General features: G+C 34.8%; 1 protein-coding gene and 1 long non-coding RNA gene across 3 annotated transcripts in view; both read right to left on the minus strand.

Moving 5' to 3' along the window:
• LOC136968084 (uncharacterized) overlaps positions 1 to 26,267 on the minus strand; it is a 385,441-nt gene that overhangs the window by 62,859 nt on the left and 296,315 nt on the right. The gene's annotated exons all lie outside the window — the stretch shown is intronic.
• On the minus strand, positions 1,179 to 19,060 carry Papst2 (PAPS transporter 2). Of its 2 annotated transcripts, XM_067262040.1 has the most exons (8): positions 18,701 to 19,053; positions 18,516 to 18,637; positions 14,336 to 14,493; positions 8,934 to 9,041; positions 6,317 to 6,414; positions 3,321 to 3,413; positions 1,930 to 2,111; positions 1,179 to 1,782 (listed from the first exon to the last, which is right to left on the minus strand). In XM_067262040.1, the coding sequence occupies exons 1-8, from the start codon at positions 18,887 to 18,889 to the stop codon at positions 1,617 to 1,619; spliced, it is 1,116 nt and encodes a 371-aa protein (XP_067118141.1). In that variant the 5' UTR covers positions 18,890 to 19,053; the 3' UTR covers positions 1,179 to 1,616. The 2 variants fall into 2 exon arrangements, with proteins under 2 accessions (XP_067118141.1, XP_067118142.1); XM_067262041.1 differs by lacking the exon at positions 8,934 to 9,041 and having other exon boundaries at positions 18,701 to 19,060.

Genomic DNA, 26,267 nt, shown 5'->3' on the forward strand with positions numbered 1-26,267 from the left:
AGATTATCCAGACCAGAAGTGGGAAACCTTTCATAATCAGAAGGTTATAACTCGCTTCGGAGACATCTTGTAAGGTCACACGTTGTATTGAAGCTTACATAAGTGTATAAATTCAATGTGCATGCACAAAAAACTTAAATATTTACCATTTCGTATCATTACTAATCTGCACTAGAAGCCAAAAGGGAATGCATGTCACCTGAAATCTTCAGCTTTCCCATCTGTAATCTAAACCTATTTTTAAAGTCGGTAAATTATGATCTTTAGATAATATACTAAATTACTTTTAATATTACCTTCCTACAAGATATTTAGGAATAAATGTGAATGGATTTGCTTATTTTTAACCATGTGGTTCTCAACACACTCTACTGCTTTTACTATGTAATCATACGAATGATGATGGCAAAGAAAAGAGCTGCAAAAGAAAGATACTAATAAATAGAATCTTGCATCTAACAAAACATGAATCTTTACAGTTTTGCATCAGTATTACCAAAAAAATGTAGATTTGTTTGACTGCATATATAATCCATTATGAAAAACTAGAGCTTATTATCCAAACCATCAGTAATCCTAATAGTACTGCAATTATCCAAGGATTTGATGATAATTGTGGTAATATTATGGTCACTTAAAACTGAAAAATAATAACTAATTAAAAAAAGATAAAGATAATTCTGAAATAATACTTAACATTTAATTTTTTTAATTAATAGAATAAATAATTCTTGTAATTCTAAAATATTACAGTAGAAAATGAAAAGAAATATAGATAAAATCAAATTGTGCCAATAAAAATTTAAAAAAAATAATATTTTCAGGTACGAACACTTTAGATAATACTTAAATCTTAATTTTTCTGACGCACTTGAAACCGTGTCCATAATTGTTTTTGTTGTCTCCTAAACGCTATAAAGTGCAGACACGCGGACACTTGGCGACTCTTGGCAAGTTTATAAACTTAAGATGAAGATTGCCAAGTGTCCGCGTGTCTGCACTTTATAGTGTTTAGGAGACGACAACTTAAATCTTAATTTATACAATTACAAAATCATTTATAAATCTTTACCTTACATTTACCTGTAATAAAGATTTACAAAAATACGGAGAAGAATTGTGCAACTTGATATGTCCAAAATAATAATTTCAATACTGTGATATATACAATAAAATAATTACACATCAGACTAAATATTAATACGTTAACAACAAAGACAAGAAAGATCGGAATATAAAATGATAATTTGCGCGTTTTAGAATAATTTAATAAATATACAGTAGTCTCGATTGTGCAACCTAAATGGGAATGGCAACGGTCCAGAAAATACAGGGCTATATATATATTATAAGGTATATACGAATATAGATTTGTTGAATAAACTCGGATCTAAGAAAAAAATATATATAAATACCTTCGTTTACTCAGTTTAGAACTATATGTTGGTTGATGTTTACACACAGTTCTAAACCGAGTAGATTTTCTTTAAAAAATCAATGAAAATATATGCAGCTAAATAACATGGAGAAGTAAAGAATTGGCAATTAGATAATCAGGACTATTGTTCTTTATTAAATATTTATTTCCATTGGAAATTATTTTAAAAATGAGATCTTCAAACAGGTTCAAATGCGCAAGGTTTTCTGCAAAATAATTTATTATAAAGCAATTTATTCTTTATAATATTTTTAATCTCTAATAATGAAGAAATGGATGATTTGTGTTTACTGTAGGAACTTAAGTAAATCCCTACTGTGATTATAACTCCAGACCAAATGTATCTAAAATGGAAAAATTATGTAAATTAATATGGTATGATCCTAATAAACTTCATTAAAGTGTTACGTAAAGAATATTTGAGAATCAATTAAGTTTTAAATAATTAAATATTGTTGTCAAGATAATTTTAATTTCAAAGTGATACTTACTGAAACCTAAATGGTTTCGAAAACAATAAAAATGACAGAATAATTGTCACTGCTTTTCGGCAAGTCGTTATGGTCACGGCAACGAAAGCACCGCAAGTTTTAATAAGATCTAACACCACTTGTATGCCGCAGTATCCGGCGAGAGAGAACAAAGTTCCATATCCGAACGTTTCAATGGGATACTATAAAAAATATATATATAAAAAATTATTATTATTAATTTGAAATCTTATTCTAATACTATAAAATAAAAATATTTTCCATGCCCGCACATGCAGTGACAGAAAATGTCTGATGGTTGAATTTGTATGAAAATATAATTGTGATCTCTTATAATAGTAACCACTTTCCTTCCCCTTTACGATTTTATTAATCAAGCTGAATTTCATCAAAAGATATCCAAACTGTCAAATTAATTTAAACTTTCCATATGTCTTATATTTAGATTTTCGGTTAATGTTACCTATGGTAGCGAACATGGCGGCTCGTCTCTGAAACAGGGGGGACGCACGTTCTAACCTAACCTAACCTATTCTAATAAATTACGATAATTATTGCCAACCAAGTTATTAGAATAGGGGTAATTTATTAGAATAGGTTAGGTTAGGTTAGAACGTGCGTCCCCACTGTTCGAATTTTCAGAGATGAGCCGCTATGTTTGCTATCGTAGGTAACATTAACCAGTTTTTCTTTATATCACCCGAAACTTGCAAATACTGGAGAATATTTATTTATTTATTTAATAATTAAAACAGGTAATGTTTAACAGACTGAAAAAGAACTGTCCCAAACAACAGACTCTCGTTGTTCGTCATCATCTGCTAATTTGATGCATAGGTTGAAAAACCTATGCATCAAATTTCTTCAAGTTCCATCCATTTGTTCCAGAGGTATTGATATTTTTCGTTTCACTTAAAAATTCTTCTTTTTCTCCTTCAGTCAAAAGAGTTATGTTTCGCAAAACATCTGCTTGGGGCATGCTTGTCATTATGTATGTCATTTTAATTGAAATTTTTTTTTTAAATAACACGATATTGAACTTACTTAAATTATATTAGGCTATAGTAATATAATGTTCGAACTCTGGATTAGAGGTGTGAAATAATTACGAATGTAATACGTAATCATTAAATAAAGGTTTCGTACTTTATTGTGTTTTGTGTACATCTGAGATAAAAGCATGCTCTTCTAAGCATGCTTGTATGCAGTTTCTGTACCTGTAACGCATACAGGTATGTTTTCACAGATTTATATTTATTATACTTATAATTAAATTTAATTTTAATATTTTTCTGAGTGTTTATGATGATTTCTAATATAATATCTTTTCATATTTAATAAAAACAACAGCATCTAAAATCCAGAAAATTTAATTTAAAATATATTCTTACCTTTATGCACACTTCAGTAGCAGGACCCAATTGTCCAATTGCAATCAGTATCAAAAATATATAAATACATCCTATTGAATATGAATAAAGTACCTAAATAGAAACAAAAAAAAAAACAAATAAATAACAAAGTTTATATAAAATTATTTAAATATTACGACAGTTTTTCTGCCAACAAATCAAAATACAGTCTAAACTATTTATTGAAATTAATTTAATTAATATTAGATGTGCACAATGTCTACCTCTAGGCCAAATTGCTTGACGTTTAATTAGTAATTACAGTAGAGAGTCGTTTATCCGAACACCGATCATCCGAACGCTTTCCAGTCGGACTGTGTCGTGCTGAATCAAACTTTTTTGATACTAGATTTACTTCTAAAGTATAATTTTTATGTTTTTATATTCTTCAATATATTTATTTTGTTTGTACAAAATAAAGAAATAATTCTCAATGATACAATAGCCTCGATTATTATTATAAAAATTTTCGTTAGGCTTAAAATCGACGAAAATTCAACACAAAGCGACGCGCAACGGAGAAAAATTTCAACATCGGACAGGTTAATATATTTTTTTGTACATAATCGGTTATCCAAACAACCCCAGTCCCCAATTGATTCGGATAAATGACTCTCTACTGTAGTTGCATTATTATAGCCTGATGTAATTCATCAATCATTTTGCATTAATTTAACAGTTGTACTTTGCTTTCTAATTAAATGGAATATTTAGTTAAATGCCATTCCATCAGCAAAATTCAATTGATTGAATTAAAATATTTTCAATGTTAGTAAAATTACACACAGAACATCTCTTATACTTAAATGATAATTCTTTCTTATAAATAGTATTTATGTCTTTGAAATTATTTATTTATATATTTAATAATACAGGATGTTTCTGTCAAATGCCCATAGTTTTGTAGATTAATTTTGGAAAAGAAATGTGAATATAGTTTGAGAACCCAAGCTAGTGTGAGATAAGCAGAGGGTCAGGGGGAAAACCTCGCTGACCACTTACGCTGCACGGGTTGGTAAAACCCGACCTCGTTGTCATTGGATGGCTAGGAGGGCAAAAAGTGAGTGGGGAGGTGCGTCAGTAAGTCGACAGGCGTCCTTACTTTGACAGGAGACAGGTTTACAAATAACAATAAAGGTTTATTAACTAACAAAAGCGAATATACACTAAAGATACACATAAAATAAAGATATACAGATAACTACTGCTAAAATGCGGATAAAATATCCCTATCGCTAATCGCAATCTAACCAATAAATTAGTCACGTGCCTAACTTTGAGTGGGAAAGAGTTTACAAAGATCGATATACCTTAATATGCGATCCGATGACAGTATGCGACGACCTCCTGGACTATGGAAGCTGGAATCAGTCTTATGTCCTGGACTGGAGACACTGGATTCAGACCTTCCTGGACGATCGTGATCTTTCCAGAGTCGATCGGGTTTTTATACGATCATTGTTGTCACTGAGCCAGTCTATTATTCAATGCTCGATGACTAATTTGCTGACTCGCGATGACTGTGACTTTTGTTTTCTCTTTCTGATCTGATCGCGATGCCTTGGATTGTTGTTTTCTCTTTCTGATCGGATGTGTAATCAACATCTGATCAATTTCCTATCGAACTTCGTGTCATGAACCCCTTTAAACTCTCGAATTTATGCCCTCAAAACCTGCGGGCTCACACTAGTATCTTTTGTAATTTTGACAATCTTAATTATTTAATTTTTGTTCGAAAATTATTCTATTTAAACTCATATCACAAATACCGTAGAGGAAGTTTGCAAGATTTTTCTGCTGATAACACTTCCTTTGTAGGTGACACATATTCCAATAAAAACTATTCATTGAAGGAAATATCACAAGAAAAAATTAGGAATAGCCAGCTCCCTGTACAACCTTACCAATTTTGGGCATCAGAATAGCAGAGGAAAGACATCCAAATAAAAAGGAAGGGGGAAAAGATTACAAGAGAGAGCTTGCTTGTCCTTTTGAAGCGTACTCTTATCTCCACTGAACTCCACTGCTGATCTTCCCAAACTAATGACAGTTTCCCACTGGACCTTCACCACTTCAACTAACAATTAACTAGACCCTTCCCCTGATAGGGATAGCCTTCCCCTGATCAGGATGCCAATGATCATTGAACATTACCAATCCAGATATTTATTCACTCACACACATGGTTATAAACACACTCTCTCTTATAGGCACACACAAGAATTTAAAAACATCCCCTATCTCCATCTTTTTTTTTTTTTGTACTTTTTAACTCTGGAAAATAATCATTTGGCTTTGCTGGTTAAATGCGTAGTGGAGTGCATTAGTTCTGGGCTTCCCTGCTTCTCTAAAATTTTCCTCCTTTACCCTTACTCTGTAAAAGTCTTACATAAGTAACTGCTTGTGCAGTTCCAAAGTTCCTGTGAGCCAAAAAAATAACAACCTGGTGTCAGACCTGACTTGAAGGGCACTGCCGTCCTGCTCATAATAGTATTGCAGACAACGGTAATAGAAAGTGCATCTGAAAAAGTCAGTTACATTAAATCAATATGCTGCTGATGTAAATCTGGCCTGTACTTGATTTTAGCCAAGCATGTAGGAATCATGCTGTTAATGGCATCCACAATACTTGTACATAGGCTCTCTAGTCTGGCAGTTTTGTACCATAAATGCGATCATTGACATTGCCACAAAAAAAACAAGTTCAAAGAGATGATGTCAGCTGATCAGATGGACCAATAAATAGGACCCCAGCAATCTAAACCATGAAACAGTAGAGGTCCAGATTGCCACCATGCAGAACCAATGGACTTTTCAAGTATGTGCATATGAAATTTGGAGTATTGACCAATATTCTCCAACACATTTTATTCATATGTCTGAATAAACAGATTTTACACAACAGTTTAAAACTAGAAACATTTGAAGAAACACCCTGTATTTATTTTTAAAAAATAGTTATAAATAATTCTTACCATTTCGTTATTAGAAGTATGATATTGTTTTAAAACTTTTTCCTGTACATTACCAATTATTGCATCAGCAACTAATGCAAGTGAAATTAAAACGACTCCTATATGAAATAAAAACACATATATTATATAAAATAATTTGTTTGTCTGATAAAATAATCTGTGAAATAACTAAAAAATTCTAATAATAATATTAATATACTCATTTAATTTAAGTGTGTTTAGTGTGAACGTAAAACTTAGCATTTATCGCAATAAATTTTAAAATATTCCATCATTCAATTTGCCGATAAGATAAAAGAAGCAGTTCTTGTGATTTCTGTAAGTTAAAAATCCACTATAATTAAAGAAAATTAATTTACTAAACACTTCTTCGATTTAATGTCCCTCGATGTTCGAAATAGGCCATCTTTGCTATATAAACATTTACATGAACTCAAATGTATTCAGGGGATTGGGCAGAAAGAACATAGGACCCTTCTTAGTCAAAAACTAAGAATGTTTTAGCTATATTTTATTTACTTATTCATCTTTTCTTTCTATAATACACAGTATTTTCCAAATGAAATGCATCATAGGAGATTGTGCAGAGAAGCTTGTAGACAAAGCATTGGGGAAAGTGTATAGTGTATTGATTATACGATGAATCATTTTAGCTCTGAAATACTGCCAAATGAAAATTCACAAAAATGATGTAAAGAAGAGTAAATTGGATTAAAATGTAAAGACAAAGTACAATTTTTAAATAACAGGATTTTATAGGTATTTTGGATGTTTAAAACTTATATTTTACTTTCTCGGCTCTATTACAAGGTTGTTCAAAAAAAGACCAGACTTTTGTCATAGCATGCAAGCCATTGCAACGATCAAATGCCAGCAAGTGGTGCCATGTAGCTGGAAACTCCAATAACACAGTACCACTTCGTGGATTGTAGTATTTGGATCAGTTGGTGATCTAGAGCTATCAAAGCAAACATGCACTGTAACCACTCTGCAAAGTAAAGATTAAAGACTTTAAGGAACATGTTTGTGTGAAATTTTGTTTTTAGTCATACAAAACTTAAACTTAAGTGTGTGTTTTACTTCAGCAGGCCTATAGAATTTGTCTGCCATTGCCTCTCTAAATTTCCTTAATGCCCCCTAATATTCTTTGAGCCTTCTGTCGCCCCCGAAAACTTCCAGCACCCACAAGGGGGCTTTATAGCCCACTTTGAGAAAGACTGCACTAATACTTTTAGATAAATATATGATTAAATGAGTGGCAAGAATGTCCATTTGATAAACTGAAGTGTATTTGATGTGACATTGGTAAATTTACAAGTGTTATTTGATAAAAATTATTCTGTAACTTTTGTATTTAAAATGAATAAATTAAAAATAACTTTTAGTAAATTAACCATTCTACAGGTTTTGTAAAACTCAAAAGAATAATCAATTAATTACAATTACTATAACTGCTAACTATTTTAAAATGAGTGAGAGAAAATGAATTAGCTTTTAATAAAAGCATCTCAAAATTAATATAAATAGAGTTTACAAAATGAGTAAATTGAATTTATTGCATAAAGCATGTATATTTAATGTAGAGTGAAAAAATTTTAAAGGTGCCATTAAAAGTTAAAACAATATAAATGTGTAAAAGTTGTGGTCGTAACGCTGCCACAAAAACAAATAGTCGCACTTGCAACATTGTAAATTATTGTTCGTGGCAAGGAATGTTGGACAGTTGGGTAGAAAAGGACGGTCCTTTTCTGTAGTGATCAGCATCAGTTCGGTTTTTTTTCTTTTCAAGATTTTATGGCCTTTGTATAAATACAGGTACTCCTCACTTTACGACCTAGCTGCTTAACGACCAATCGAGTTTCGACCTGCAATTCGGGCAATCCCCACTCTCAGCTTGAGTGTCGGTCAGTGGCGAATGGTGACATGCGCACTAAGTGTACTATAATAGTCTTTTTATGAATAAATTTAAAGTTTGTTGCATAATTTGTATAATTTTACAACAATCCTATATTCTTGGCACAAGCTCCTCACTTATCGACCAATTCGCTTAACGATATAGTCGTCGGAACGGAACTCGGTCGTAAAGTGAGGAGTACCTGTAATAAATAACATTTTATCATTTGGAACCTCCTGAAAGGAGAAGGGAGAGACCAAGACGATACTTCAATTGTTTACTTGTGATCATAAAAGCTCTCTGAATTGATCAGAATTTTACAAAAGACATAGAAAAGTGGTAAAATGATCTGCAGAAGCAATAAGTGGACTAATAAGCTGAAGAAAGAGAGAATTGTAAAATGGCCCATTTTTAATTGCATGAAGGTTCACTTTAATTTTATAAAAGATTAATTTAAAATACTTTTCCATTGACTTTTATACTTGTGATTAATTAAAACAAGAAATTATCTAAATTTTAATTACTGTCAAAAATTTTAAATATTCCATTGCAATTTTTGAATGCAAAAAAAGAATTAGAATTGTATTATAAAATAAATTTAAGAGAGATGAAATTATTCTATAATATTATAAAATTATATTAATTATTACTGATTATGATTAATGATAATGTTTATTAAAATTATTTAAATAGTAAAAAACATATTAATGAGCTTTTAATTACCTGTTAAATTAAAAGACGGATACACTTGAATGTCTGTTAATGTAAATAATGTTATTCCTATGCTCATAAGGAATGCAGCTATAAAATCTAAGAAACCATATATTTTTCCTGAAAAAGCATTAGTCATTTAGTTAAATGAGATTATAGTTTAGTAAGCTTAAATTTAAAAGAGTATTTTTAGCAATGAATTAAAGAATAAGCTATAGTCATGCAAAGATATGTTACGCTTCTCTTAAAAATTATTTTAGTAGATTCTCTAATTGTAATAAAGCATTAAACAGTAATTGCGAGATATTATAGATCTTTTTAACCAAATTATTACTTTTTAAATACGAGGTGTCCATAAAGTCTCTTGTGAATGGCCTGAGAAATGTTGACACTGAAGTTATCGGGAGCAGCTGTTATCGGGGCACATTTACAAGGATTATTGTAGGAAACCATTAGAGCCGAGTTTGCGTGTAGATTTCAGTATCGTGGTCCTAATATTTGGCTTCTTGTCAACAAATTCCAGAGAACAAGAAGTGTAGCAGATGAATAACATTTTGGTACTAATATCTGCCAATACCATTGCATGTGTTCAGCAAGCAATTGAATGTAGCCTGAATAAGTTTATTCACTATCTTAGTAGGGAGATTAGTACCACATAGCACCATCTGGAAAGTGTTACATTATGTTTTACCTTACACAAACACATATCATATCCAAGTGTTGTACAAAGAATGAAGATTACACAGCATGGCAAGTTATGTGCTGTTATCTTCTTGCTGCTATCAAAGATGAAAATTTAATGAACGTTCAGTGATGATGCTACACTGCTCCGGCCATGTTAACAGATATAATTGTCAAAAATGAGCAGGCAAGCAGTCAAATACAACTCTTGAATGGCAAAGAGATATGCCTAAAGTAAACATTTGGTTAGGCTCATGCACGCTTGTGCATATGGATTTGTTGTTTTTTTTCCATGCAAAAACCACAGTTTCTGGCAACATATATCTTGACATGTTACAACATTTTTTTTAAGCTGCAGCTCAAAAACATCAGCATTTTTGATACTACGAGTATTGTGTTCTAGCAGGATAGGTCAGCTGTAGGTTTTGCAACCTGTGTTAGAGATTATTTGAATGAAGCCTTCCTTGGATATTGAATTAGAAGGAAATCACAAAAACTATGGACAAAAAGATTGCCCAATCCGACCTTTCAAATTTCTTCTTTGAAGATTTATCAAGTCTGAAGTTTATCGTATGAAAGTTAATGATCTCTAAAACCTTAAACATCATATCTGAACAGCAACTGACAGCATTACAGCACCTATGTTGCAAAACATTTTTCAAGCTACATCAAACCATGCTTAAAAATGCAAAGTTGTCATGTCAAATTGTGCTAATTTACATTGTAAACATTCTTTTCATTCATAAAATATACCTTTGTTTCAAAACTTCATTTTTTTCACCAAAATGTATTGAGACTTTATGGACATCTTGTATTTATTTAAAATTTTTTGTTGCATTTAATAGTTAGACAATTACTCAAAATGAAATTTAGAATAAAATACTTTAGAAAAATGATTAAAGTGGATTGAATACAGTTTTTCAAAATTCTGTAGGGTCTTTCTTAAATTCATTATAAGTATACTGTCCATATAAAAAAAATGGAAGATTGGTTTCAGACCTTAAAAACCAGTAAAAATAGTTAATTTAGGAGCAAAGATCAGATGAGATAGAAGTAGCATAACTGGTAACACATCTACACAATAAGCAATTATCCTCCTAATCCCATTCTGGGTCAATCTTTCCTTCTGAACTACTCTAAATTATTAAATTGTTGTGAGGAATTCAGTATGGTTTCCCATTTTCCTCCAATCATAAAGGTTTGCAGTTTTTTGGAACACAGTTTTATTTCATCTACTGTTCACATTATATGTTTTGTCCTTCTGTGTGGCCCTCTTCAGACTATAATACATAAAACATGTACATACATTAATTATAAAGCATGTATATAATAAAGAGGATACCAAGTCTTGGGAACAAATGGAATAAGAAATTAAAATTTAAAAATAAAATATACAAATATAATGTGAATAATAGTATTAAAAATATAAAGACAATCTGGTGTTCATGAATTTAACTGTTCAAAATTTGTTACCTTTAAAGATACGATTAAGACACAAAATTTGGAGCTTTACAGATATGATTAAAACAATTCCTGTCATCAACTTGATTAAAAAATGTAAATTTTGCTATATATTTAGATACAAGAGCAAGAGCTCATTATTGCACTGTTGATTAAAAATCAATAAAATTATTATAAAAAAAAAACTATATTACTGTACAGTAGACTCCCCTATAACATGGGTTCATATAACACGGATTCGTATAACATGGTGAAAAAATTGCGATCGTGTTCGTATAACACACTAAAAGAGACTTGTATAACACAATAAAACATCATCGCCGACTCGCGTCGCGACAGGATTGGTCAAATCTGGACCAATAGTGGACGAGCAGCCAAACTACTTGCCACCATCCAGCACCACGTGTATATACAGAGAGTTTAGGTGGGAACGTATTGATAAATTTTTATACAGTTCTTGTGAAAAAAACATTTACAGTATTATTCAACGACCATAAATATTACATTTCTATTAATGATGTCTCCAAAGTTAAGCGAATTCTTCGCAGAAAAACAACTTATCAGGAAAGTGTCCGCCGTTCGATGAGCCGCTCTGCGACGAAAACAAGCTTAGACAATGGCGTCTTTGAACGGTGCATACTCAGTAAGTAATCCTACAACTTTTTGTTTATAGCATAGTTTATATGGATTATTCCCAAAAAAACTATATGTATTTTGGAAAGGTTCAAGTCAAATTAGTCTAGAATCGATTAATTTTATGAAAGAAAACCTTTCAAACAGTTGTAGCCCCTAAACCGCACACGTGACTGGCTGTGATTGGCTCGTGTATTTAAGTGACTTGTACAACATGGATTCATATAACATGAAACATATCTACCATGTTATAGGGGAGTCTACTGTACATAAATTATTTTAATAAGAAGATAAATATTAATTGCGTAAGTGTTAATAGTTTATGGATAAATACATTAAACATAAAAACAAGAAAACCTGTATAAATGTAAAACCTTAAACTGTTGTAATGCACCAAAACTTTTTACACAGAAAGGACTGTTTAGCAGTGGTCAGTGCTAAAAAATACAACTCGATTTTGAAATTTATTTTCTTTTAGAGCTTTTAGTATAATGTACATTTATAGAAATTATGTATGCAATCTGTGATAAGTTTTTCATAAAATTTATTATGTATATTCTTGCCTATATTAATTAATTACAAAAACATAGTTGCTTAGGACCTATCCAGGAGGGTGTGGATGGTGTGTACACACTCCATAAAATTCTAAGTAGAAAAGAGTTTTCCATAGTACAACTATAAAATTAGATTTACAATTATGTTACACAAGAATGCAAGTACCAGTTTCAATCCCATTGTGCATTGCAAACTGACTCCTACAGGTAACACCCCAAACTTGCAGATCTGTTGGAATAATTGTAACCTATTATTATGAGCTAGCTGTTAGTGGAACTTGTCTTATCACCAAATGGTGTGTGAACATGGGCTAATTGATAGCCTAGCAAACTCATCACTGATGACACAAATGCCAATCAACCACTGGCCCCACGATGTACAACTTTCACACAGTTTAACTGCTGTGATTTAGCTACAGCCTGAACCCGATTTGAAATGGCAACAAGTTGTCGCTGCAGTGTCTAAACAAAATAATCGATTTTAGATATCAATATTCACAAAGAAGTGCACACTTAAAATTCCTATATCCACCCCTGCTAATGAACAGGTTTATTATACTCCCAGCATATTTAATTAACCTTTCCAAAATGCAATTTGGTCTTACTGGACCTTTTCAATTGGATAACATACAAAAATCAGTCTATGAAGACTATTGCAAACATTACAATATACCTTAAAAGTAAAAATATTACAAATTATTATAAGAATTATAAGTTATATTAGGTCAGTAACAATACAATACTATACAAGTCTAGTAGAAATCCTTGGGAGTAATCCTTTTGTTTTCCCATTACAATAGTCACAATAGACTCTGCGTTTTGTATGTTATCTAATTGAAAAGAGCCAACAGGGCCAAAATGCATTTTGAAAAGATTAATTAAATACGCTGGGGGTATAATAAACCTGTTCAATAATCCTAAGTAACTATATTTTTGTAATTTATTATGTGTATTTAAGGCTTTATAATTTATGTAAATTTGTGTGCACAATTTATCCATTATAGTCTAAAAAGGAGCCACACAAATGGCCAAAACATGTAATGCAAATACAAGACAAATGGATGAAATAAAACTGTATTCCAAAAAACATTGTAAGGCCAAGAACACACATGCGTAAAATTGTGTGGCAGAAAACTGAATCAGAAATCAGCTTTCAGTTCAGTTTCTGTTTTACACTTTTATGCCAGAACACACATAAGTAAAAATTCTGGCCGAATAGGAAACACCACTGTCACCAACAGTGCTAATTTTATTAACTTTTTCCTCTCATATAGGCTATCTATCCCTTTGTACCTTCCACTTTTTTCTCCATTTCCTCTGCTATAATATAGAAAATTTAAATTAATAGACTTATATTCCAAATTCAAGTAAAGAACGTGTGATATAAATATTAGGCTTATATATCGATTTTACAAGACCTACCTGTTGTTTGAAATTTTGCACTTACAGCCATCCATAAATGTTGTTTAAATACAGTGTCTTTATGCATGACACTGATGTGGTCAAACAAATTCAGTAAACCCCTGTATTTCATTTATTTTTCGTTTTTTCGAGACCGTCACAATTGTAGGGTTAACCCTCGTTGCCGCCATTGTTAGAATAAAAAGCACGTGTCTACTTTGATGTCACAGAAAAGACTTCTCTTTATTGGAGGAATTTTGGCGTAAAAATTTTACGGCGTAAAAAGTAGAGATACGCTCTACTCTATTTTCAGTTCTGTTTCAGCCAAAATTTCAGAAAAATTTTTACGTTTTCTGTTTTATACTAGATTTTACGCTGAATTTTATGCATGTGTGTTCCTGGCCTAAGTCTTTGAGATTCACGGAAAACAGAAAATAATGTTGTTATATTCCATGCAAGTTCAAATAAGGATATTACAGATTACTATCATCTATACCAAATATTAAAATTAGCATAATTATTAATAATAAGTTCAGTATAAGATGGCAACCTAACTGCCTACCTTTAGACTAAATTACTTTATATCAATAATTAAGAACTAGCTCAAAATAATCCAGTATTTAAAGACTATTATTTAAAATTATGTTCTATATCATTGGTTATTTAAAAAAAATAACAACAAACCTTGAATAATGATACCACCAATTAATACTGGGATTAACTTGCAACATTTGAAAACAACTTGAGTAGGATAATTCAGATATCCAACTGAAGTATTAGACAAACCGATAGAACCAACAGTTAGCAATGCTAACAATGCATATGTCTTTATTGGGACCCTACTGTATAAAATAGCAATTAATGAAAGTCAAGTCTAAATATAAAAAAAAAATAAAAATAAAAATCATAAATTCAATTTTTGGCTTATATTTATAAAATAATTATCTACTAGTTACTAGCGAGGTTGAGGCCAAAGCTTTAAACACGAAAACGTGTACGTCAGACGTCAGCGCCAGTTTCCTGTAAGCCTAGAAGTTTGGCAATGGCATTTGGAATGTCGAGCATAGTTCCACCGTCTTTCCAAATGCCATTGTCAAACTTTTACGCTTACAGGAAAGCGGTGCCGAACATCAGACGTACACGTTTTCGCGTTTAAAACTTCTGCCTCAACCTTGCTATTATTAATTATTCTAGAGAAGAATTTTTATAAAGTTAATTAAATTATTTTTCAAATAGAAAAAGACGAATATTATCTTTAGAAAAATTATAACATTTGGTAATTATCTTTCGAACATATAATCTAATTTTAAAACATTTTTAAATTAGAATCTCTAATGTTCTGTAATGATTGATGCCTCATGTAGGCCCATAAAAAAGACCAAAAACTTTCTGTTTGTATTTAATTCAAATACAAATTATTTGCTTGAAGTTTCTGTGTATGGCAGGTGTAGTTTTAATGTGGGAGAATTAAAACTATTCCAGCTGTTGGATACTTTTATGTTATAGCGTACAAGTCTCTAAAGTTAAAATGATGGGATGCATTTTGAAATTAAATTAAATTTTCCGATTATTTTAATTTTATAGATTTGTATTTTAAAGTTTCTACATCATTTGAATATATAATATAATTTGAATTTTGAAGAATTGATTCAATACTGTTTTATTATTATATGTTTTATTGAAAGTCATTACTGGGTGTACTATAGATTACTCCCTATGGAATTTTAGGACTTTGATTATATATTTGAACTCAGGGGACCAAGACGAGTTCCACGGTACCCTATTTTTGAACCAGAGATGAAAAATAAAAAAGTTATCACACTTTTTAAGTTACCATACTTTTTTAATGCTCTCATGCAGACAGCACCGTAGTTGCTAGTATTGCCATCTTGCAATAAAGTCTGCAAACCGTGACGTCGGACTACGGTCATCTCCCGGAGCGTTAAACACACGATATGAGAGCGAAGAGAGCGACGCGACTTCCGATCATCGCGTGATTGCCATTTCGGTTAATGTCACTTATGGCAGCAAACAAGGCGGCCCAACTGACCTCTCGTATGGGAGCCACCACACGCCGCCATGTGCTAAACTAATGATCGATTCACGGTAGTTCTTGAACAAAGTAAAAAAAGGGGGAAAACGTCTACTAAAGGCAATTTTAACGGCAAGCACGCGATTCCCGATCGCGATAGCGAGGCCGACTTCGCGGAGAGCGACGCGACTCCCTATCATCGCGCCATCGCCGGAAAAAAGTATGATAAATTTTTTATTTTTCGTCTCCGGTCCAAAAGTAGAGTATCGTTGAACTCGTCTCGATCCCCTAAGTTCAGATATATACCCAAATACACAAAATTCCATAGGGAGTAATCTATAGTATACCCTCATTACTTTCAATTTCATATGAAATTTGGCAAAAGCCAATTTGCGAGGAATCAAAAAGTTTCCAAAATAAAGTTTTGGTCTCTAAATTAGCAAATTAAAACCTCTTCAATTAATAACTCAATACTGTATTTATTATTATCTGTACACTGTACATATATTAATTATTTTTTTACCAACAAAGTCAATTTGTCAATTCGATTGCATTTTTACGGTACAGTACTGTAAATAAACAATTAACCCTACGTAAAATGTAGCAATAGTAAACAGGTTATGTATTAAACAAATCACTCAAGGCAAACTACACTAATGACGTGAAACAATAAATATAGAAAACCAAGCAATGAAGACGTGCTTAGAATTCACTGCTCGACTTTCACTGAGTACTGTAGAAGAATCTTGATTATGAGAACGAGTGTCCAGTATGCTTATGTACATCCTTAAAATTTTACTGGAAAGTGAAGGATTAGTAGAGCAATAAAGTAATAAATCAGTACAGTGCGAAAGAAAAAAAGGAAGAGTACATTTTACGTAACTGTGAATTTACTTAAGTCGTGTGTTACGTAACTCAGGGTACTCTGTATAACAAAATGTACTTCACTAACACTGGAAACATGTAATACTTTCAAACCACTGAACATGTAAAATATAGCAACAAACAAATATTTTCAGAATCTACCTGATTCCAGTTTCAGATTTACAGAGTTCGTTTTGAATTGCTTTCGTGTTCTATTATATGCATTCTAATTTGCAGTGGCACACTCAAGATTTACTCTTCAGGAGAGCCAAGTTAATCAGATAAAAAAATTTTTAATGCAAACTCAATAAACTTTCCAGATTATGTGACTGTTGATTCATAAGAAATATAAAAATACAATACATGACACTATATAAATTTTAATTAGGAAAATATTTTTTTGAAAATTTACCAATGTTTCTTTTCCTTTAATTTTGGAGATGTGAGGACCCTTTGGCCAACCACAGGGTGCACCATTGCCAATTTGAAATGAATCAAGTGGATTCTGAAAACATTTGTGAATTTGTAAAAGCATTTTACACGCTTTGCTGAAGGCTGAAAAGATTTAGTGGTCTGAAGAAAAAGTATGTACATTTTTTCATTATTTTTAAAATATTAAATTATTTTAAGTTAATAAATAAAAAAATTTAGATTATATATAACGTACTACTCTTATGATGATATCCATCTTTAATCAAGTACCACATCTTAACAAGATTAGAATTATAGCAGACTTTATTAAATGTATTAAGAATACTAAAACAAATGATCACCATAATTAATCGGGCTATTATTATGCTATAATCAATAACTAGAAACTAAGTAATCGTTTGGCTTTGTATCAATACATCAAGCTTCGAAAAGTTGATATAGACGTATTAAGAATAATTAATTCACTTTAATTTAATAAAAAATGCAGAGTAATTATATAGTGTTTTACCACTATGCATTTTCATTCTAACTTGGTTTTTAAAAGACACACATTTCCAAATGCTACAAATAAAAACCAACCGAACTACTTGCAGACTCTGCATTGTTTGAGTTGCCATTGCCTAAGTTTATTTTCGTTGTGGAGCAGCACAACGAAAGAGGAACAGGTACAAAATATGTCAGGTGACCTAGCTTCAATGTCACTTGTTCACGTGAATACCTAGAAACGTCGGCCATGTAACATCTCTAACGTATTTCCCGAAAACTTAACGTATTTGAAGTTTTAAGGCTGCTACACGAGTAATTTTACAATTTATTTATTGTTTTTTACGAAGTTAATAGTCAACGAGTTTTGTTTTAGGATATTACAGTATTACTGAAAACAACAAATTTAACAAACTATAGTCCACAAACTCTTTGGAGTCCGAAAAGTTCTCGGGAAATACATCAGAGACGTCACGTGGCCAACCTTTCTAGGTAGTCACGTAATAGAGTGACGTTGAAGCCGGGTCAAGTAACATATTTTGTGAATGTCCCTCATACACCGAGCTGCTCCACCATGAAAATAAACTTAAGCAATGGCAGCCCAAACGGTGCAGAGTCGGCAACTAGTCCTATTAGCTTTTGTTTATAGCATTTTTCATACGAGTCGGCACAAATAATTCTGTGCGCTTTGGAAACGTCTATCAAGTATGCACGTTTTAAATAACTAGAAAAAAAATGCATAATGGTAAGAAACTATATAATTACCAAATGCAGAAAGCCAAATTAATAGAATTAAATAATTGGGTTAATGTTACCTATGGTAGCGAACATGGCAGCTCGTCTCTGAAACAGTGGGGATGTTCGTTCTAACCTAACCTAACCTATTCTAATAAATTACCATAATTATTTCCAACCAAATTATTAGAATAGGGATAATTTATTAGAATAGGTTAGGTTAGAACGTGCAACCCCACTGTTTCAGAGACGAGCCGCCATGTTCGCTACCATAGGTAACATTAACCAATAATTGACTCAAAAAACATTTAAGCTTACCTTCTATGACAATTTTTATTTACACACCATTCTAGAAAAGATATAAAAGAATATAATAAAAATTGCATGAAAGTTAGATACATTCCAAAAGGTTTAAATTCTTCTAACTGAAAAATCAATTCCTGAAACAAAGCCTTTATGTAGACGACATTAATCAAAGTAATCCATTTAATAACTCCACTCACCTGCAAATAACCATAGATAATAAAAAATACAAAAAGAAGGAAAGAACAAATGAGAATTTTTAGAGAATTTGATAAATGATCTATCTTGAAACAGAACAGAACTGTAATTGAATAAGCATCTTTAGTATCTACAAGATGTGTTTTGATTTTTTCTTCGTTACAATTCCTGTCCGCTTTTAATGCACTCATTTCGACTGTTTAAATTTCAATTTCTTGCCCACGATTACAACGTGTTTCTGGAAATCGCGTATAGAACTGATGCGGTAGTACTAAAGATTAACATCGTAATAAATATTATCTTATCCGCTGTTGTTGTTGTTATGGTCGGTTGATTGGTTGGATGCTTTACAAAACACTATACAGCAAAGAATACCACGTGAGTCTACCATGCGTGAAATATAGAACACCACCTGGACACGAAAATGAGTAGCGGCTTTATCAAAACTTCCTTTTGTTTTTTGATAATTTAATTCGTTTTATTAATTAAATAATAATTTCTTAAATTTCGAAGTTAATATTTATAACTGTTAAATTTTAATTATTTTTACGAATTTATTTTAGCAAAAACTTCGATTTATACTTAACACACTGAAGTATTTTTTTTTCAATTGGTAATTTAACTTGAATTAAATAAATATAGACATTATTAAATCTTATGCTATTATAAAATATTTAAATATATAATAAAAATAGTTTTAGACTTTATAGTAAATAATTTAAAAAAAAAATAAATAAATAAAGTAGCTTATGTCTATGTCGGCCGGATATTTCAAAACAAACACGAATTGCGAGTAAAACATTCTGTTACCGTAATGTTTATAATAATTTGCAAAAGTTAAGCTAATTGGCCGTGTTGGCCAATTAAACCGCTTATGACGTCATTCGCCAAACGTCATCGACGACAACAATTAAATTTCAACTTCATCCGTGATTGTTACCGAATCAACAATACAAACGCCATTGTTGTTGGTCTGAATCCAAACTCCATTTTCGTATCGCCGGCACTTTCCAAGAAAAATACCGAAATTTTTTCTTGTTTTAGAAGAAATAACGGAAGAAAAAAGCTCAGAACTTGCAGAATGATCGAAGGAAAAGAGAAAGACAGAAACGCCGTATTTCAGTAAAGGAAACAAAACTGAAATGAAACATTTGGAAGTCGACATTAGCCAACTCACAACAAATTATTGTAGAAGAAATCCGTTTTAAACGAATTCGTATTACGGGTAAATCACTTTATTTAATATAAGTGTTATGAAAATTATCGGAATATTTTCGTACGTTTCCTCAAGGGAACAAAATTCCCTTATTGGATTTCCCCTATTAAATTTGAAACTGCGTCTTTTTATTTACTTTGTTTCTTCAGCACGAATCTTAATCGACTGCACTTCATGCCGAAGAAACAAAATAGATTTCCCTTATGAAATTCCCTTATCTCCGGATTCCATTCCGGGATCCCCGGAGTGGCAGGCTGTCACCTTTACGGTTCGACCGTCTGGCTGTCTACGTGAAGTTCGAGGATACGGTTTAATTCTATAAAAAAACATACTTTTTTTTTGAAACTCTTTCCGCCCAGTGGGCACTAAGAGGGCCTCTTATAGCAAGCCCATTATGGGTTCGGCCAGGCCCACAATGGGGTGGCCGGGTGGTGAGGGACGGGGACCGACATGTCCGGACGGACCACCCCCCGAAAAATTCCTGAGGATTTTTCGACCCGTCCGGATTCGATCGCGGGTCCCCCAGGGCGGCAGGCTGCTAACCTTGACCGCTCGGCCATCCGGCCGCGCAAATGAAAAAAAAAAAAAAAAATACTAATAGACTAATAGTCTTTGATGAAACCAGAGCAGTTGAGATATCAACCTATGGCTCTGAAGACCGGATATCGAATCCGGGTGGGCTAAGAAACTCGAGAATTTTTGTGGGTAAATCGGATATACTGGGCCGTGTTTCTTACCACCCGGCCGAACCTGCGATAGCCTAGAGCCCAAGTCAAAAGGTCCTTGTAAGCTAGGTTCTCGTCCTTCGTGTAACAAAATGATTTTCGTTCCGAACGAACTGCGTAGCAAACCGTACTTCTAATGACCGCTTTTTACATAATTCATAAAATAAACGTTCGGTAACCCGTACAAAGTATTAGGCCTGTCACTTCATTTATTTAGTATACTTATTTCAAACATGATGCGGGTACAGTATTCTTACCATAAAGGATTATTACAAGTTTAATATAATATTGCAATATATTCCAAAGATTTTTATATTTTAAATGTGTTCTTAATTGTTACATTCGGAAAAAACTTATCAATGTTCCATAGATTTAAAAAAAATAAAGATGACGTGTAGAACAGGTTGAAAACGTTCGTTAAAGTGAATAAATAATTCTCAGTGACATAATGCGTTGCTGTGAAAATTAAAAAGCCTCTTGTTAGGTATAAACTGATTAATTAACTACAATATTAATGAACAAAATTGATTAAAAAAACAATTAAATATTTAAAAATTTTAAATCATAAAGAGAAGTATCCAGGAAAAAACAAAGAAGTGTAACCGCCATACTTAAAAGCAAACACAAAAATTTAATTTCTACGTCAATCCAATGGAAAGTTTCCCAAGATGGAAAAACACAAAACACACTTATACAGCGAAAAAACCATCTGTGACCTAACCAAGAAACCTAAATACAAAATAAATCGAAATTAGCTAAAAAATAATTTCATTTTCTCAGTAAAAAGCAGATGTTACAATTTGTGACATTTACCAATAAGGCCCAATCATTTTTTAACATAAATAACAGACAGACCAAAAACACTTTTATTCAAAGAAACCCCATGTAACTGTCACGTCATGCGCATTTTGCAACGTATCACTTTCGCAGCATGGAATAAATATAGGTAAACTTACTGCATGCTTCGCAAGGTATGAAAATTAGTGATGTAACGAATATTCGGTTACTACCCGGTATTCGGCCGAATTGGCCGAATACCGAATACCTAAAAACAGGAGTAAGAAGTAACAAAAACACAATAAATTAATCATTTTTGTAACTTTTATTAATGCTGAACATTAAACTATCATTATTAAAGTTAATAAGAAATAGCATCTAACTCTAGTATTAAATTATTTCGTAATTAAATAATATTATTGCCTTTATCTAGCCCGATATCTTATGGCATCGATGGCGTGTAGGTTAGAATGTATCGGGCATTAATGTTATTGTTTAGTTAATTATGTTATATTCGTATACGCGTATATTTTAATATTTTTTTCCGATATTTTAAAAAGATTTACGAAACGTTTTATTGAAACTTATCGTATTAAATGAAAGAATTATTTATTTATTTCTAGAAGACGAGTAACTAATATATAATTTATTTTATATATAAAGCAAAGAATGAGCATTTTTCATTATATACAGAAGATAACGTTTGAAATCATGTTAATTTTAAAAAATATTGACAAAAACAATAGCAACAAAATATCACAAAACTTCACAAATAGAAACTCCCCAATAATATATTTGAACCGTTCCACAACTGGGGAGAAACTAGACCATATTATGTCACCACTAAAGTATATCCTTAGTGTACTATTCAGTCTACAAATACGTAGTAAAAACAAAATTTTAGTGTTTAATTAAAGAGTTAAAATGATCGATTGCAAATAAAATAACTTATAAGTTATAACTTACATCTAAATACCAACAACTGCCGAATCATAGCAAGCTATTTACGGCTATTACATAAATTATAAACCAATTTGGCACTAGAGATAGACGTTAGGCTCCATCTCATATTAAGTTTAATAATTATAATTTAATTAATTAATTTAAATAATTTAGACGTACTGGAAAAAAATCGTAGTGACAGCTGGCCAATAGAGAGCACGGTGCGCGATCTTTGCCATAATGCGGTTTGAGCGCCAATTTTCGTACGTGCGTTAATCAAACCGAATAGTTTGGCCGAATATTCGGCCATTCGGCAACGCTTCTGGCCGAATATTCGGTATTCGGTTGAGGCCGGTTATACTATTCGTTACATCACTAATGCAAATACTTCTGCAATAACACTGCAAAACATTTAACTTGCAATAAGAGGAAATTTTCTCGTTTTTCTTTTTTTATGACATTTTCCAAAATAATTTTCATTAAAAATAAACTTTAGTAAGTAAGTTGTTATTTTTCATTTATAGGAAATCAAAAATAGAATTGCTCCTGATCACTGAAACATATTTATAGCAGACCCGAGTCAGCCCGAGAGGATAAAGAAAAAAGATCGATAGACCGCCCGGAAGAACGAAGAAGGAAGATCCGAGTCAGCCCGTAGGGGTGAAGAAGGAAGATCGATAGACCGCCCGGAAGAACGAAGAAAGGAAGATCCGAGTCAGCCCGTAGGGGTGAAGAAGAAAGATCGACAGTCCGCCCGAAGAACGAAGAAGGAAGATCCGAGTCAGCCCGTAGGGGTGAAGAAGGAAGATCGATAGATCCGCCCGGAAGAACGAAGAAGGAAGATCCGAGTCAGCCCGTAGGGGTGAAGAAGGAAGATCGATAGTCCGCCCGGAAGAACGAAGAAGGAAGATCCGAGTCAGCCCGTAGGGGTGAAGAAGGAAGATCGATAGACCGCCCGGAAGAACGAAGAAGGAAGATCCGAGTCAGCCCGTAGGGGTGAAGAAGGAAGATCGATAGACCGCCCGGAAGAACGAAGAAGGAAGATCCGAGTCAGCCCGTAGGGGTGAAGAAGGAAGATCGATAGTCCGCCCGGAAGAACGAAGAAGGAAGATCCGAGTCAGCCCGTAGGGGTGAAGAAGGAAGATCGATAGACCGCCCGGAAGAACGAAGAAGGAAGATCCGAGTCAGCCCGTAGGGGTGAAGAAGGAAGATCGATAGTCCGCCCGGAAGAACGAAGAAGGAAGATCCGAGTCAGCCCGTAGGGGTGAAGAAGGAAGATCGATAGACCGCCCGGAAGAACGAAGAAGGAAGATCCGAGTCAGCCCGTAGGGGTGAAGAAGGAAGATCGATAGTCCGCCCGGAAGAACGAAGAAGGAAGATCCGAGTCAGCCCGTAGGGGTGAAGAAGGAAGATCGATAGACCGCCCGGAAGAACGAAGAAGGAAGATCCGAGTCAGCCCGTAGGGGTGAAGAAGGAAGATCGATAGTCCGCCCGGAAGAACGAAGAAGGAAGATCCGAGTCAGCCCGTAGGGGTGAAGAAGGAAGATCGATAGACCGCCCGGAAGAACGAAGAAGGAAGATCCGAGTCAGCCCGTAGGGGTGAAGAAGGAAGATCGATAGTCCGCCCGGAAGAACGAAGAAGGAAGATCCGAGTCAGCCCGTAGGGGTGAAGAAGGAAGATCGATAGTCCGCCCGGAAGAACGAAGAAGGAAGATCCGAGTCAGCCCGTAGGGGTGAAGAAGGAAGATCGATAGTCCGCCCGGAAGAACGAAGAAGGAAGATCCGAGTCAGCCCGTAGGGGTGAAGAAGGAAGATCGATAGACCGCCCGGAAGAACGAAGAAGGAAGATCCGAGTCAGCCCGTAGGGGTGAAGAAGGAAGATCGATAGTCCGCCCGGAAGAACGAAGAAGGAAGATCCGAGTCAGCCCGTAGGGGTGAAGAAGGAAGATCGATAGACCGCCCGGAAGAACGAAGAAGGAAGATCCGAGTCAGCCCGTAGGGGTGAAGAAGGAAGATCGATAGTCCGCCCGGAAGAACGAAGAAGGAAGATCCGAGTCAGCCCGTAGGGGTGAAGAAGGAAGATCGATAGACCGCCCGGAAGAACGAAGAAGGAAGATCCGAGTCAGCCCGTAGGGGTGAAGAAGGAAGATCGATAGTCCGCCCGGAAGAACGAAGAAGGAAGATCCGAGTCAGCCCGTAGGGGTGAAGAAGGAAGATCGATAGACCGCCCGGAAGAACGAAGAAGGAAGATCCGAGTCAGCCCGTAGGGGTGAAGAAGGAAGATCGATAGTCCGCCCGGAAGAACGAAGAAGGAAGATCCGAGTCAGCCCGTAGGGGTGAAGAAGGAAGATCGATAGACCGCCCGGAAGAACGAAGAAGGAAGATCCGAGTCAGCCCGTAGGGGTGAAGAAGGAAGATCGATAGTCCGCCCGGAAGAACGAAGAAGGAAGATCCGAGTCAGCCCGTAGGGGTGAAGAAGGAAGATCGATAGACCGCCCGGAAGAACGAAGAAGGAAGATCCGAGTCAGCCCGTAGGGGTGAAGAAGGAAGATCGATAGTCCGCCCGGAAGAACGAAGAAGGAAGATCCGAGTCAGCCCGTAGGGGTGAAGAAGGAAGATCGATAGACCGCCCGGAAGAACGAAGAAGGAAGATCCGAGTCAGCCCGTAGGGGTGAAGAAGGAAGATCGATAGTCCGCCCGGAAGAACGAAGAAGGAAGATCCGAGTCAGCCCGTAGGGGTGAAGAAGGAAGATCGATAGACCGCCCGGAAGAACGAAGAAGGAAGATCCGAGTCAGCCCGTAGGGGTGAAGAAGGAAGATCGATAGTCCGCCCGGAAGAACGAAGAAGGAAGATCCGAGTCAGCCCGTAGGGGTGAAGAAGGAAGATCGATAGACCGCCCGGAAGAACGAAGAAGGAAGATCCGAGTCAGCCCGTAGGGGTGAAGAAGGAAGATCGATAGTCCGCCCGGAAGAACGAAGAAGGAAGATCCGAGTCAGCCCGTAGGGGTGAAGAAGGAAGATCGATAGACCGCCCGGAAGAACGAAGAAGGAAGATCCGAGTCAGCCCGTAGGGGTGAAGAAGGAAGATCGACAGTCCGCCCGGAAGAACGAAGAAGGAAGATCCGAGTCAGCCCGTAGGGGTGAAGAAGGAAGATCGATAGTCCGCCCGGAAGAACGAAGAAGGAAGATCCGAGTCAGCCCGTAGGGGTGAAGAAGGAAGATCGATAGTCCGCCCGGAAGAACGAAGAAGGAAGATCCGAGTCAGCCCGTAGGGGTGAAGAAGGAAGATCGATAGACCGCCCGGAAGAACGAAGAAGGAAGATCCGAGTCAGCCCGTAGGGGTGAAGAAGGAAGATCGATAGTCCGCCCGGAAGAACGAAGAAGGAAGATCCGAGTCAGCCCGTAGGGGTGAAGAAGGAAGATCGATAGACCGCCCGGAAGAACGAAGAAGGAAGATCCGAGTCAGCCCGTAGGGGTGAAGAAGGAAGATCGACAGTCCGCCCGGAAGAACGAAGAAGGAAGATCCGAGTCAGCCCGTAGGGGTGAAGAAGGAAGATCGATAGACCGCCCGGAAGAACGAAGAAGGAAGATCCGAGTCAGCCCGTAGGGGTGAAGAAGGAAGATCGATAGTCCGCCCGGAAGAACGAAGAAGGAAGATCCGAGTCAGCCCGTAGGGGTGAAGAAGGAAGATCGATAGACCGCCCGGAAGAACGAAGAAGGAAGATCCGAGTCAGCCCGTAGGGGTGAAGAAGGAAGATCGATAGTCCGCCCGGAAGAACGAAGAAGGAAGATCCGAGTCAGCCCGTAGGGGTGAAGAAGGAAGATCGATAGACCGCCCGGAAGAACGAAGAAGGAAGATCCGAGTCAGCCCGTAGGGGTGAAGAAGGAAGATCGATAGTCCGCCCGGAA

The sequence above is a fragment of the Centruroides vittatus genome, unplaced genomic scaffold, assembly GCF_030686945.1.
Source record: "Centruroides vittatus isolate TY-2023 unplaced genomic scaffold, ASM3068694v2 contig_1388, whole genome shotgun sequence".
In the NCBI taxonomy this organism is placed as follows: Eukaryota; Metazoa; Arthropoda; class Arachnida; order Scorpiones; family Buthidae; genus Centruroides; species Centruroides vittatus.